The sequence below is a fragment of the Misgurnus anguillicaudatus genome, chromosome 17 (genome assembly GCF_027580225.2).
Source record: "Misgurnus anguillicaudatus chromosome 17, ASM2758022v2, whole genome shotgun sequence".
NCBI classification, from domain to species: domain Eukaryota; kingdom Metazoa; phylum Chordata; class Actinopteri; order Cypriniformes; family Cobitidae; genus Misgurnus; species Misgurnus anguillicaudatus.
In genome coordinates this window covers 5,600,265-5,615,894 of record NC_073353.2, presented here as the reverse complement: position 1 = coordinate 5,615,894, position 15,630 = coordinate 5,600,265, and the positions used below count along the sequence as shown (strand labels likewise).

Genomic DNA, 15,630 nt, shown 5'->3' with positions numbered 1-15,630 from the left:
TGTGTGTGTGTACTATGCTGTGCTGACTCAATGCCTGTGATGATTAGAGGACATTGAAGGTGAGTCTGTGTTACTGGCTGTGTTACAATCACACTGGTGACCATAACAACTCTATCATCAATGTTACCTGTATCGCTGCATTTACATTTATTTATTCTTAACTCAGTTTAATTCAGGGTACAGATATTCTAGTCTTGATGCATCCCACAAATACTCCAACAATCTAAAACCCCATTCACACAGACCTTTGGTCCCAGAAAATTCCCGTAAAATTGCCAGACAAGCGTTTGTGTGAACAAAAACTCGTTCCGTTAATCTTCTGGGATCGTTGCCGGAAAGAGGACCTAGTCAGATACCCGGATAACCCTCTGTGTGTGAACAAAAAGCCGAAAGAATGCCGTAATGTGCGTGTCGTAGTGAGGACGCACGCATCATCACAACAAAAGTTATGATTCAGCTCCTTAAAACGAGAGAAAACATGCATATAAACATTCACCACAAGAAATGTTGCAAACTAGATTGACGCAGTAATCAGGAAATGATAAATGAGACGCATAAACAATGACGCTCGTGCCGTAGTGTGGACGCGCGTGTCATGGCAACATGAAGTTGGTTCAACTCTTTAAAATGAGGGATTTACAACATTCACGACGAGAAATGTCAGCAAACTGGACTGAAGCAGATATCAGGTAAGTTAGCTCGTCACTTACTGCGTTGAAACGGAGATCATTCAGCAGCATAAAAGAATATCGCGTCACATGCTCATTGAGCTATAATAAACGAAAATACCTGCGCGTCATCCCAACAAGATATATCGTTCGGCTCCTCAAAATGCGGGTTTTAGAGCCCTGCATTTCAGCCCGAGCCCGACGGGGCCCGACCTGTTTACACCCTTCGGGTCGGGTTTCGGGCCAATTTTAACGTCACAGCAGATACGCGGGCCGGACCTCGGGCTTATTTAGGCTTCTCCATCTTTTTATAGTTTTCAATTTAATTAAAAGAATTTTTTGACAGACATTTATGATTGCAAAACAAACATTGGAAGACGTTTAACCTATCGCATGAGTCCGCAACGCACAGCCACACATTTACAATGCAGCTGTTTTAACAAACAGCAGGACCTTCAGCGCACCAGGAAAAATTATAAATGGAGTACTAGATTAAAACCTTGGATACTGTCTATGCAGACAGCAAGACACAATTTATTAAAGACTTCTCCCTGTATTAATTTCGTGTAAGAAGGCTGTGTCTTTATTTCTTGTTTGTGTATGGATCGACTTTTTTTTTAGTTTAACTGTTGGATGGATACATGAATAGCCATGTTCTGTGGTAAGTCCTTACATTTAAAAAAATGTATATGCAAAAGCGAAGTTGTAAGATAGCATGCATGTTTATTCTGTTTCATGTTTGTTTCGTTTCGTTTTGTATAGCCCTTTTTATTTTTTTATTTCTGCACTCGTTGCAGCTGCGAGCAGCAGAGCAACCTGCCTTCGCTTTTTAAAAATAGAGTGTGTTTATAATAAATGTTTAAACTAACATTGTGATATGCTGAAAATATATATTTTATATAGTTGTTATTATAGGCAAGTGTAGTGTTGATTTGAGAGGATCAATTCATCAAACATGTCGTCAACTTACTGTCGGCCGCTAACCACTTGGTTATCATAAAAAACTTTAACAACAAAAACTGATCTAAAATGTAAATAAAAAAGAAATATAACTATTTTGCCATTTAAAACAAAACTGAACTGCTTTAATTGCTGCAAGAGTACAGCTGTACAAGCTGTGTAAGGAGTTATTTTTTGCTATTTCTGCGGATTTCTTTTGCAAATTCTATGCGGAATTTTAATTAAATTTAATTCATTTTAAAATGGTCCGAGAGAATGTGCGCTGTGAATATTACAAAACAATAAAATATTTTATAACTATATTATACATTTTATTAAAGGATTACCCTGAATTAAACTGGACCAACATGAACCAACAGATAATGGATAATGTGCTCTCATGACCATAGAGTTTTATATAAAATACATATATTACTGTCTACAGTGTAACAGTAAAAAGAAAAGGCTTCTCATAATAAATGTAGCATATATCAAGATAATTTCATCAGTTTAACAACACAATGTATATATATATATTTTTTTTTATCTTGTAAACGGATTTAAAATAATAAATAATTGTCGCGTCATGTAGCAAGAGAGACGATAGAGATCTCATTAACTTCTCCGCAGAAAGTTTTATTTCAAAAGTTTTACATATTAAATAGGCTATTAAAAAGTTTGTGCTTCTCTCATAAAAACCTCACAGCAGACAGCACAGACATCTACTCACAAACACACGCGATGCAGTGACTATATCTGCGGACACAGATTCTTAATGGGGAGAATTAAAAAGTTCGGACTCGGGTCGGACTCGGGCTGAGAATTCTGATAAGCTGTCGTACAAGGGCCGGGCTAGGGCCTAAGCGTCTCGGGCCAGGGCCGGGTCAGGGCCTAGATTTTTGGCCCGTGCAGGGCTCTAGCGGGTTTTAAATGCATATAAACAATCACGATGAGAAATGTCTGAAAATTGTATTAAAGCAGAGCTCAGGGAGCTCATCAAATATCCATTCTGAAGCGGAGATCATTCACCAGCATTAGAACGGCGCGTCACGCGCTCCTTTATAATCTTATCATAAACAAAAATGCACGCGAGTGGTTCTTGGAGGGAGAAATAATATATAATATGCAAACTTCAGACGCTGCGTAGAAGAAAGGGCGGGACTTTCAATAGGTCACGTGTCTTTCCTGGACCATCACATGCCGGGTAAACTTGGCAGTGTGAATGAAAAAAAAAAATCAAACTATTCCGGAAAAATCCAGGATGCCTATCCCATGTATTTTACGGAATTTCTGTGTGAAAAGGGCTTAACAGTAACAACAGTATGCTTTGATTCGATTGGCTCAGACCACTGTACTCAGATACTGTTGAATTCTGCAGTCATGTGTCTGCATGGGCATCAGTAACACATTACTACACATGTGCATGAAGTTATATAATGTTAGGACACGTATTCATATTGAAACTGGACTGTCAATCTTTTATACTTACATTTGCCATTTAGATTAGATTTTTTTTGTCACCTTTTCAATGCAAATTTCTATCTAATGGGGCTAATGTGGAAATATTACAATTAGTCATAAACATCATCAGATTATTTTTTATTGAAGAGCCTCTAAATGAAGAAGTCAGCTTACTGTTCTGTTCATTGTTGGCACTGTGCAGGTTTTCCTGCAGAATTTTTTAAGTTAAGGTGGTAGGGTTGGGCAGGTGGGTGTGACCGGGGCGTGACAATCAAAGGGACGGGGTGCGTCATGATGGAAATGAAAATATTTTTATTTAAAGCACTCAAATAAAACGTAATTTCAAAGAAACTATGACAGAAAATGAACACATACTAGATTATTAATTAATTAAATGTTTTTAACAGATACCTCTAACGGGAATAGCTGAGTGATGAAGTGAAACTAAAGGGTTAATAAACACAAACTGAAGCATGGACCGTCTGGCGAATGATGATAGATAGCACAAAGATTGTAAAAACTGATTATATCCCACTATTAATTACATTATCTTAAAGGAGTGTAACTACTGCAGCAGGTAAATAATGCACATAAGCAAAAGCGCTCAACAATTAAATCTAATCAACAGGCACCTGCAACCTAGCTAGCAGGTTGCTCAAACAACAAAATCACCAGCTAACTTACTTTAAATTTGCAAGAATTATAGACAAATACAATAACAGGCTTAAATAAACCCAAAACATAAGTCCTCACGGACACGGGTTTTATCAACTGGCTATCTTCCAGACAGTGACAGACCATTTTGGCCATGTAGCACGCGTGCACGCTCGCGGTGTGAAGCTCGTCCATGCTATTCTCCGAGATGCACTTGACGACCTTTTGTGCAGCTAATTTTTTTTTGGACGACCTAGTTAAGGCGGTAGGGTTTCCCAGCTTAGGGGGGCTGCCCTAACTGCAAAGTGCTGCGGGAAACCCTCCTGTGGTGCAATGCAGATGTTTTCTAGTCAGTGATCTGTGTATAATGTGATTTACTCTTTAACTTGTTAGATTTAAAAGGCTTTTTATCTATCATTGTTCACATAAATTCGAACCAGCAGTGATGAATCATTAAATTTGAACGAATTTTTGAGGAAAAACATCTGGATTACTGTGTATTTATAGTCAGCGATTATAGTTAAGCAAGGCTATGACTGGGCAAACAATAAACTTGTAAAATAAAAACCTAAAGCATATTTTTAAGTATTGCATCAATATTAAAGTTAGTTCAGATGAGTTTGGCACTCAGTGGTAGCTTAATTATGTCATAATAAATATACATTAAAACTGCCTAAAAGTTTAATGTTTAGTTCGTCCTTATGAGATTTTATCAGACATGCAGACGTTTCTACATAAAACACGTGTTGCACAGATGGAGAACTGCAGGCTGTGACATTTGGCCAGAATTATAGGGGCCAGGTCATTCAAGTTTTTTTCTTTCTTTTTCAAAGCAAATCCTCTTCAGTAGAGATCTGGCTTAGATATCAGCGTCCCAATAGATAACATGAGCCAAATATTCTTATCTTCAGAATGAAGGAATAAGTGATAGTTTGTGTCAGTTTATATTCTGTGTGTTTGTGTATTTCAGTGATCTGCTGTCATCAGATTATGTAGAGATACATTATGAAGGAGGAAAACCCGTCCTATGGAAGGTATTCATTTTGTCATTTTACTCTTCACTTTTTCATTTCAGGCTTTAAAGTTTAGCCTATAATAGTGATATAAAACCATATTGAATAACAAACTATCAGGATGTTTTAGATTCACCAACACACATAGTCTTGGTACACAGTGTACATAAGCAATGTATTATGAGAGGATGTATTGTAAAGGGTGTTGTTGGACACAATGAGAAGCAGTTTGGATTAATTTGCGATACAGTACAGCCTCGAGGATCTTATTGCTAATATTAAAGCAAAAAAAGTTTTAGTGCAACTTTCCTGAAGTAAAATCACTAACAGTCTTCCTTCAACTGGAGAAAATAACCCCTGACCGACTGTGATCAGTATGTAATGTTTCATATATGTTTACATTGCTAAGAGTGCTGTGCAGTCAAACACAGCAGTCATATGTGTTTTTTCATAAATTAAACACAGTTGTTAACCAATTAGAATCAAGGACTGGAACAAATCATTTTATAACCAGTAACGTGTATATGACGACATTTAAAGTAAGGATGATTATAACCCCTTAGGGCATGGAACAGCAAAGTGGTGCAATATTTGCACAGCCCCAATGTACCAGAGTTTTATATCCATATCCTTAAAAAACACACTGTACCAGCGGTTATAATCTCTCATAGCACCAGCAGAATTAAGCATTTATAGAAGCATTAATGTAATGTAATTATTATATAATGAAATGAAATGTAATTACAATACAATACAAAATCATACAAATACAACACAATACAATACAATATAATATAATAATCATATATTATTTTTACATTTAGCATTTATAGAAGCATTAATGTACTGTAATCTAATTATAATATAATGAAATGTAATTAAAATTTAATGTAATTACAATACAATTCAATTCAAAATAATACAATACAATACAAATAATACAATACAATGCAATATAATACAATACAATATAATATCCTGATAAAAATTTCAATGTAATGTAATCTAATTATAATATAATGAAATGTAATTAAAATGGAATGTAATTACAATACAATACAGTACAATACAATACAATACAACACAATATAATACTTATAACATTTTTTATGTAATCTAATTATAATATAATGAAATGTAATAAACATGTTATGTAATTACAATACAATACAATACAATAGGGGAGAGCGGGGTATGTTGTCACACTTTTCACACTGTCTAACATTTACTGAGCACCATACATCAAAATGGTATAAATCTCATACCAAATGAAAGAAGGAAGTCTTGGGCACATATGTTGTATTCATAACATCTTTATATCTTATCTCATGTTGAATAGTGACTGTGCACTTGTGACAATTTGCCCCATCGGAGGGTAAGTTGTCACACTAGGGCGGGTAAGTTGTCACACTAGATTATCTAAAAATAAGAACACAACTACTTAATTGTGAATATTGATTTTAATTTTTAAACTCAAACCAAACTGGAAATATAAACATCCGTGCCTGGAGAATCTGGAAAAACAATTATTTCAATCCAAATAATGCACATTTCAATTAAGTGGCAAGACCACTTTACTTTGAACTTTGGTTCAAATGTTCTATGGCTTTCACATAAAACCAGATAACTGAATGGAACGCTGCAGATAACTTGCTTAACTTAACATGTTGAACCTCTGAACAAAACAGATGCCCTGTATGACTAATAGGACTCATCTCCAGAATCACAATTCTGACACACATAAATTGCCTGGCCTGAGGTGCAAGCATCATGGGCCCAATTGTTGCATTTTACACATTTTACCCAGGTCTCCTTTGGACGACTCTTTGAAAATGGCTCTACACAGACGAGGCAGAAGCACTCTTCATCATCTGATGATGACTCTTGCATGATTTTTCTTCTTTTAGCTGCCTTGTTTTTCATAGGTCCAGATTTCTGCTTCCCTTTCTTTTGAAACAGCTTTTTGCTAGATTGAGGCTTATTCTTTTCTATATCATGTTTTCTGAGCATGTTCGATGTGTTTGTTTGTACAGGGGCAAGTTGTCAGATGTGACGACTTGCCCCAAAGTCATTGAGACAACTTGCCCCATACTTACTTGTGTGCTAATGTTGTCTAAATCTCAAGTTTAGCTCATCATATCACTTTAGCTAAAGTATCAAAAGACACTTTACGGTCTCCTCTATTTTGTGCAAAATAATCATTTTAAACATTCACACCTAACAAAGTTGTATTGCATAAAATGTAAAGTGATTTTTTTTTACTTTTTAAGCAGAAAAATAAGAAAATTGTGCTAACCTCAGATTACAGTGATCTTGACCACATGTGAACAGGAAGTTGACTATAGAAGAAGAAGTCACATAAAGTGGCTATTTGATTTTTGAGATAGAGCCTCTAGTGTTGGAGTTATGAACAGTGTGACAACTTACCCGTGTGACAACTTACCCCGCTCTCCCCTACAATACTTAATAATTTTTTTTGACATTTATCGTTTATAGTATTTATAGAAGCAATAATGTAATTAAATACAATGTAATGTAATTATATTGTAATATAATATAAAATAAAATAAAATGATAAAATAATATAATATAATATAATATAATATAATATAATATCATTTTATACAGTAATATCATTTTATTATAATGATTAATATTTTGGACCTTTCAGCTTTGTTTTTTTAAGTGTGTTTTATACTTTGAAAGATGAATTAATAAGATGACTACATTCATTGATAAAACATGCTTTGTATCTTTATATCTACTATATAGTATTTCAAGGTTGCAAATGTTTTGTTTTGTAATCTGAGAGTGTGCTTTATATTTTGAAATTGGAATTACCTGCAAAAATATAAATCTTGAAAATATCAATCTCTATACATTAGGTTACAACAGCTGAAGTAATTTTTAAAGTTATGATCATGTAGAAATATGTAATTGAGTGTACTCTATACCTAATTGTTTGAACTGTCCTAATGAGAGAGAGAGAGAGAGAGAGAGAGAGAGAGGGGGGGGGGGGGGGTTAATAATAGATGTTAAAACAGGAAGAGATCTGGTGGCATCATTGCTGAATCAGCGAAGCAGCAGATCAGATCAGCAGACATTACTCTGCAGTAACAATGCAGAAAGAGACTGAATATTTCTCCACATTTAATCACTTTTATTAACTTCATGAAAGTTGCACTAAAGAACATAAGTCTTAAAATATAATTCAGGCATCGGTGCTTTTCTGTTTGAATAGCCACATGTATTTAAAGGTTGTGTGATTTTGGATGTGTTCAGAGATGAGGCCTGATTTATTTGTAGTAAGTTGCTTCAGCTAGCAGGGAAATTTCAGCCAGAAAGTCAGTGACATACTTTAAATGCAGTACATGAGTTTGTGGTGAGTTTGTTAGAGATACTGTAATTAATGGGGTGTAAAAAGTGTGGTCACACAATGAATTAACTTAAATTAACTTTCACAACAGTGAAGATAAAAAACAGATGTCATGTGTTCTGTTGAACTGAAGGGGTTTACTAACAAATACCAGTACACACGCTGACAGCAGTGATAACCCCTGCTTTAACATTTTTAAACATGATTAAAATAATTAAATGATATGACAACTCAGTCTAACAGATTCTGTTCCTCATTACAGAGAATTTGATAAAAACTCTTTAATGCTAAAATAGGCTTCACTCATGCCAAATATAAGAGTTCAGATGCAAAACCCTCTGACTTGTTTTCTTGTAAATTACCATTTTTCTCAGGCTCTATATTTAGGTTGAGTAATATCACTTTAATACCAATTTAAAAGGTTATTAGTCATGAACCGAAATGCCTTATTTTCACAAATCTCACTTTAATCATTTCATTGGTTAATCAATTTATCTTTAACTGCAAAACCCTCTAAGTGCATTCAAAAATCTCCAGTCACTCTTCACTGTCCTTTCTGAATAAATCATGGGCGTCAAAAAAATGTGGGTGGGTCCGAAACATTTACTGGAGTAGATGCCATGTATTCTGGTCCCTTTTAATTAAACAATTGCTTTTATAGCCTAAAAGCTGTGTTTACCTTGTTGTGTCGCAGTCTGGAGTGCAGCAGGCGAAAGAAGTGAAAACACAAAATGGTTTAAATTATATGGACTCTAAATGAGCCAAATGGAGTGGATTTGAGGAAGTCATGGATGTTTATTTAATTTATTTAAGTTTAATTTATTAGGGCAGTGTTCTTCAACCCTGGTCCTCGAGGACCCCCTTCCAGAAAGTTTTAGATGTCTCCTTAATTAACACACCTGATTTAAATCATTAGCTGGCCCTCTCCCAAATGGCGCATTTCATATGTTCGGTCTCGTGGCCTTAAATTGCGAGTGCTCGCTTAGCCTACAAGTCTGGGGGGGCTCCCATCTGTCATTTTTGTGCTCATCAGCAGCCCCTTTGCAAGCTTCGCACACTTTATCAACCCAGAAGTCCTTGCGAAAGAGCAATCAGACCAATCAGACGATGGAGGGGAGGAGTTCACACTGACGGGCAACTTCTCTTTCTACTTCCGGCGTAAAACTCGAGTCTGTCCCAAAATATGACTCCTGTGCACCCTTTTAGGGTCCCTAAAGTCTGCACTACATGATGTCATCAAAGTGTGGACTCTGAGGAGGACCACAAGTCCAGAGTGTGCCATTTGGGACAGGGCCATTCTGGAAGGAGGCTGATGAGTTGGTTCAGGTGTTTTAAATAAGGAGACATCTAAAACTTTCTGGAAGGGGGTCTCCTCGAGGACCAGGGTTGAAGAACACTGTATTAGGGCATTCCCTACTGTAAAAAAAAATGAAGCATGAAGTTAAAACAACTTGGTTTTACAAGCCACTATTTTACGTTTTGACCTGTGAATAGTTGACATAACTTATAAAAACAAGTTGAAATTTATTTTTACATTTTTAAGGGGGCGTGCACACCAACGCTTTTACGCTCGCGGCCGGCGCATGTTTTCAATTCATTTCAATGGAACCTCAGCGTTTTTCAAATAAGCCAGCAGCTAGCGGTTTTTTTCCGCGCTGAAAACCGGCGCAGAGAGTTGAGAAATGTTCAACTTTGGAAGAAAAGCTCCGCTCGTCAATGTCAGTTCTCACGCGGCCGTCCAATCACAGTGTAGGTGGGGCGGGACAAGTATCACAGCAACCAACCGTCTCACAGCTGACGTATCAGCACTACCAAAGCGATTAGCTGAGGAAAGCTGGCACTCAGCTGAAAAACAGCTGGCAATCGGCGTCCTCAAGGCGTTTTCAGCCGCGTTTAAAAGTTTTGGTGTGTCCAGCCCCTAAGGGTCTTATCCCACCCACATATAATGGTTCTGACGCCCATGAATCAAAGGTAAAAGGCTGAATTTTTTCAATATCCAATATATTCAGTAAACCTCTTTGAATGGGGTTAAAACTCTTGCAGCTTGGTGTACTCACACCATAGTTCATCCCATTCTTCCTCCATGTACTTAGAGGACTTTGCTGAAAAATCATTGTGGCATTTAATGGATTCTGCCAACAAACTGGTATTTGTGAATGGTCAGCGGCTGAGATGAAGCAAATTTAAAGTGCAAGTATTTGATGAACATATGAGTTATATAAATAATATAAATTATCTGACGGAGAAGTTCACCCTTATCTTTTCTCATATTGAGGCTCAGTTTATTCTGCAATGTCTTTCTACATGTTGGCACAGGTTACTGTTGACAATACAGAGATCATCACATCATCAGCTGTGTGTGTGTGTTCGCAGGGTGGAGAGCACTGTTATTATCATGGCCAAATCAGAGACAATGATAGATCTAATGTGGCTCTATCCACCTGTAATGGTTTACAGTGAGTACAATCCTTTCTGTTAAATCTTCAGTTTAAGTTGCTTTGGATAAAAGGGTCCGTAAAGTGATTAAACACATAATGTTATTTTCTCTGGTGTCTAGTGGCATGTTTGAAGATGGGATCCACATGTACACAATTGAGCCACTTAAACAGACTCACTCTATTGTAAGTATTAACATAACACAAACACTAACCCCAAACTCTCAAGACGTTTATTCTAGTAAACATTTTACATGTTTCACCAGTTGTGATGTTTTTGTGTGAATTGTACAGATGATGTCACTACAGCACTGCCCACACCCTGTCACTTCCTTGGCAGATACACTGAAACTAAAAACAGTTTAATGAACACCATACACACACTCACCCCTGTGTACAGGCTCATAGACATCACATCATCAAACAAATACACACTAGTTAACGCAACACAAACCCACAAACAGCTCAATGAATAAAAACTCATTAAAATGTTATCATTCACCCTGGTCACTTTAAATGAGATTTATTGCATGAATTTGGTGCTCATATTGACTTTGTTTATGGTTAGGAGGGAACGGCCAGACCCCACATCTTATACAGGACACCCATCCGGCAACAGGGTCCAGCTGCTGGAGAGGAAGGTAAACACAACACAACTAAATAATAATAATAAAGTTCAGTTTATAATAAGAAAACTGGACTTCACCTGAAAAAATAAAATGTAAATTCTTCATAAAAATCTCACATGTTGTTCCAAACTTATTTCAAAAAGAGACATTTAGCAGACTGTTGTTTCGTAAACAATGAATGAACACATGCAGTGGGCAGTGTCTGAAAAACTTTTAAAAAACTAGAAAAAACCCTCTGTAGTTCATATTCAGATTAGATGATAGTTGAAAGGCATTCATTTAAATTATTTACTTTTATGTTTTGCATGAATTATTCTTTTATAAAAACTGTATGTTTGCTTGACTGTGGTAACTTGTTTCTAAACAGCAGTGAGTCATATTATATGTGTGGTTTTTAGTTTGGAAAAGTGGTTCATTGTAAAAATATTTTTCATGGCATTTAGCATACATGACCTCTCGTAAATGCTGACCCAATGAGATCATCAGTACAATAATATCACTGGATGTCTATTTTTTTATCAGTGAGATTATTCAGTGTTCTCGCTAGTGTTTTGACAATGTGTTATTATTCAGTTTTGGGAACACTTAATTGGTGAATCACAACAAATGTATAAAAGCAGACCAAAAGTGTTTGTTTGTTTGCGTGTGTGTGTTTTGGGTGTGTGCAGGACTGAAGGAAGAGCTGTCACATCCAGATGATTCCTCTTGGCTTCGGCGGAGGAACAAGCGAGCTGTAAGAGTTTGAATAGGACCCAGATGTTGAAGACAATGTGATCTATTGCAGACCAGAAACGCTATGCGAGTCATCAGACTTCCCATAATATTAAATAGCTTGAATCAGATCCAGGCCTATATGCAAAAACTGCATCTCAAAACTCCATCTATAATAATATTATACAAGATAAAGATGAATGTTAAAATGTTAAACTGAGTGGACCTCTGTGAAAACGTGTGGGCCACAGTGTTTACTCTTAAATTACATCATTTTACAATATAGTAGTGGATAAACAGATTATCGGATTTCAGATTAGCAAAAAAAGGGATATAAGGAAATTAAAATAAGAACAAATCAAGGAATTAAAAGCATATGAAAATAAAAAAGAACAAAGTTACAAATAAAGTATAACAGTAGTATAGTTTAGAAACAGAAATTGAATCATATGAAGAAAAAAAGGTTTTCTTCATTCTATAAATTAAATATAATTCATCTTTTTAAAGCTACAGAAATTATTTTTCTTAAGTCTTCTGTTTTTTGATTAACATAATGATACAAACATAAGCAGATTTCTTGAGGTTACTGCCACTTAAAGACCGAATAAGCATGGATCCATATACACATCTAATTTGCGTTTTAAAACGGCATTTTAAAGTGAAAACGATCCTCGTTTATACTGCCATTTTAAAAAGAGTCTTCATCCACACTATACACGACCATAAATGCATGAAACATAACCAATCACGTAACTGGGCATGCGTATAAAAGTGTAAAATAACTTATTACTCTAATAATAGCTTACCTTAGCGCATTTATGTAGCCTAGGGGTGTGCGATATTGACAAAAATTCATACCTGGATCCTTTCCCAGCAACTACAACAGACACTATTTTTGAACCTATAAAAATGTGTTCGGGAAAGTCTTATATTGTTCTAGCTTCCCCCTACAACATATCAATATTAATATCATGTTGATGTTATAAACCAAACAGAAAGGCGTTTATGATTTAAAAAGGAAGCATTCAAGTGAACAGTACTAAACAGTAGCGAACTTGAAGCAGAAATAAATTTCAGCAAATGCAAACTCTATCAAACATAATAAGAGATGAAGTAAAGCTTTAGCCTACAGAAATGCTTATTGCTTTAATGTAGGGAGTTCCTCTTCACCCATTTCACGCTGTTGTATTTATAATAGGTCATTGTTCGCAGTTCATATTTATGATCTTAGTCCATTTGAAAATTTTCGTACGAACTCACTGTATTCTTCAGAAATGTGTGTGTTCCCGCACACACATTCTCTGACAAAAAGTGTGGCCGACTAAAGTATTAAAAATTAATATGACGTTAATTTTTAAAAATGTGTGAGGTCCGTGCACGTCCTCCGCTAGCAACACAGAAGTAGCAAAAAGCGCAATCGGCTAAACGAGCATTAAATATTAATATGACGTTGATTTGATTTATTTTATTAATTTATATTCACAAAACTTATCAACAACACATCGATTAAAATTAAGAGACAAAATATATGAAATGAAATTCATTTTAAAGTAGCAAATAAAACTTAAATTAAACTCAAAAATAATGTCTGACCCATTACAATTCTCCCTTCATATTGGCCTTTACAATGTCCTATATGGCGTTTAAAATTACAGTTTATCTTTCGTAATAAGCTAACTAAATTTAAACAAAACATAAACAACATTACAACAATATTCAAACCCAACAATACTCAAACATAAATATAAAACAGACATTATCTATAAGGATACATGTTAAAACAATCTGATATAGCGTTTATAATAGCTGGTTGGTAGATGTTTACTATTTTTGACAAAACCTCCGTTGCAAACCTCCATTTACCTGTCACGTTAACATCAGCTGTTTGTTTACATAAGACTCCATCTACTTTCATTTACACTGCAGCGCAACCCCGGAGTTCCCAAACGTTTGCGAACGAATCCGTTTATGAGGGTCGAAAACGGTGTAAACGTAGCAAAAGTAAAGCGTTTTAAAGGATAAACGCATTAATGTAAACATAGCCTAAATTTCTTTCTGAACGGTTTGCGTTCAATTTAAGACATAACTGACTGAAAATAATTGCCAAGACTGTCGTATTTTGAGGTAATATTGTGCGTATGTGTCCTGTCAAGCGCATAGAGATTCTGCGTTTGTGTGCTTTTTGATACGCGCGTCTCCTTGTGTGCGCTTATGAGTTTATGTCCATTTGAGTATGTGTGTGCGTCTGTGCGCACATAAAACAGCTCACTTTAGCATCTTCTCACGCTCAAATTTTTTAAAATGGCTTGAATGTTAACATTTGCATAAGCACATGCACCTGATAAACTTTCTTTATAAATATTTATTTCTGAATAATGCATATTTGAGCAATTATTATTAAATATATTATTATAATTTATGCTTAATTTCTTCAGCTCTTCCACAAAAATATTTTGTGTCTCTTCTGACTGGGTGGGCCAGCCGTCAATCTGAATGGGCCAGTGCCACCCTGACCCTTACGTAGCCTCGCCACTGGATTAGTGCATCCCAAAACATAGAACATTACAAATAGTATGTGAAAGGTGGTCCGTGCATTTTGCTCTAGTAAAACCAAAGTGAATTAGAGAGATGCATTTAAAAACCCTTTCCAGCTGAGGCACAATCCTTTATCACACAAAGTTAAAAGCAGCTTTTTGCTAGAATTGATATTTTAACTTGTAGCCCATTCAATAAAGCACATATAACAGCTGAAGTCTTACTGCAAAGTGTAAATGTGCTTTTTGTCTCACAGATGCCCAGGAATGTGTTTGAGGAGATGAAGTACCTTGAACTGATGATCGTCATTGACCACAACATGGTATGTGTGTGGGGAGGAGCATACAAATGCTACATAATATTGTAATATGTCAAATTTTATTACAGGAGTCTATTATAGAGACGCTTTTTGAAAATTTGTCCAAGCGTAGCATCTTAGGGAATGTGGTTTTCCTGTGTCCATCATTCCAAAAACACACGATGAATGGTGAAAAATGTCTCTGTTCTCCAGACTCATTCTATTGAGATGATCAAAGTATTAGTGTTGAGAAATGTTTAATTGCCTCAATAAGGGCGGCATTTATGTGTTCTGTGTTAGTGTTTGATGCTTTGATTGTTTAATGTTTTTATAATTATATCAACATTTTTTCACAGTTTAAGAGACATAAGACCAAACAGCACACACGGAATTATGCCAAGTCTGTGGTCAACCTGGTGGATGCTGTGAGTTAAAATTATGATTTTAAAATGACCTCTTACTGATCAATAGTGCTCACAATAGGCTTTATGCCCAGCTGCACTACTTCCTGAACTTCAGCCAGCTCCTTGTTTCCTGTCTGCCATTATTGGACCAACTGATTAATCCAGGTGTGCCTGACCTCAGTAGTCACAACAACAACAATCAGACACACCTGGATTAATCAGTTTGTCCAATAATGGCAGAAAGGAAACAAGGAGCTGGCTGAAGTTCAGGAAGTAGTGCAGCTGGGCATAAAGCCTATTGCTTGTGTTATTTATCAATGTTAAAGTGCCAGTGATCTATTTCTGATATTGTTAAGGATTCTTGCATGCATGCAAGGTCAAAAAAACACTGTAATTTTCTCAAAATATAAAATTAATATTACCTCATTTCTCAGAGATCCCCAAACGATTCGCTTCGGTAGCCTACTCTGCTCTGATTGGTCAACTGACACAGTTATGATTGGGTTT

General features: G+C 35.9%; 1 protein-coding gene across 4 annotated transcripts in view; it reads left to right on the top strand.

Annotated features, from left to right (window-relative positions):
• adam23b (ADAM metallopeptidase domain 23b) overlaps positions 1 to 15,630 on the top strand; it is a 58,617-nt gene that overhangs the window by 8,376 nt on the left and 34,611 nt on the right. For all 4 annotated transcript variants that reach the window (XM_073854879.1, XM_073854878.1, XM_055214936.2 and 1 more), the window contains exons 4-10: positions 4,693 to 4,756; positions 10,485 to 10,567; positions 10,669 to 10,732; positions 11,115 to 11,187; positions 11,844 to 11,908; positions 14,678 to 14,743; positions 15,076 to 15,144. In XM_073854879.1, coding sequence (XP_073710980.1) covers positions 4,693 to 4,756; positions 10,485 to 10,567; positions 10,669 to 10,732; positions 11,115 to 11,187; positions 11,844 to 11,908; positions 14,678 to 14,743; positions 15,076 to 15,144 — 484 coding nt within the window. The remainder of the gene's footprint in view (positions 1 to 4,692; positions 4,757 to 10,484; positions 10,568 to 10,668; positions 10,733 to 11,114; positions 11,188 to 11,843; positions 11,909 to 14,677; positions 14,744 to 15,075; positions 15,145 to 15,630) is intronic.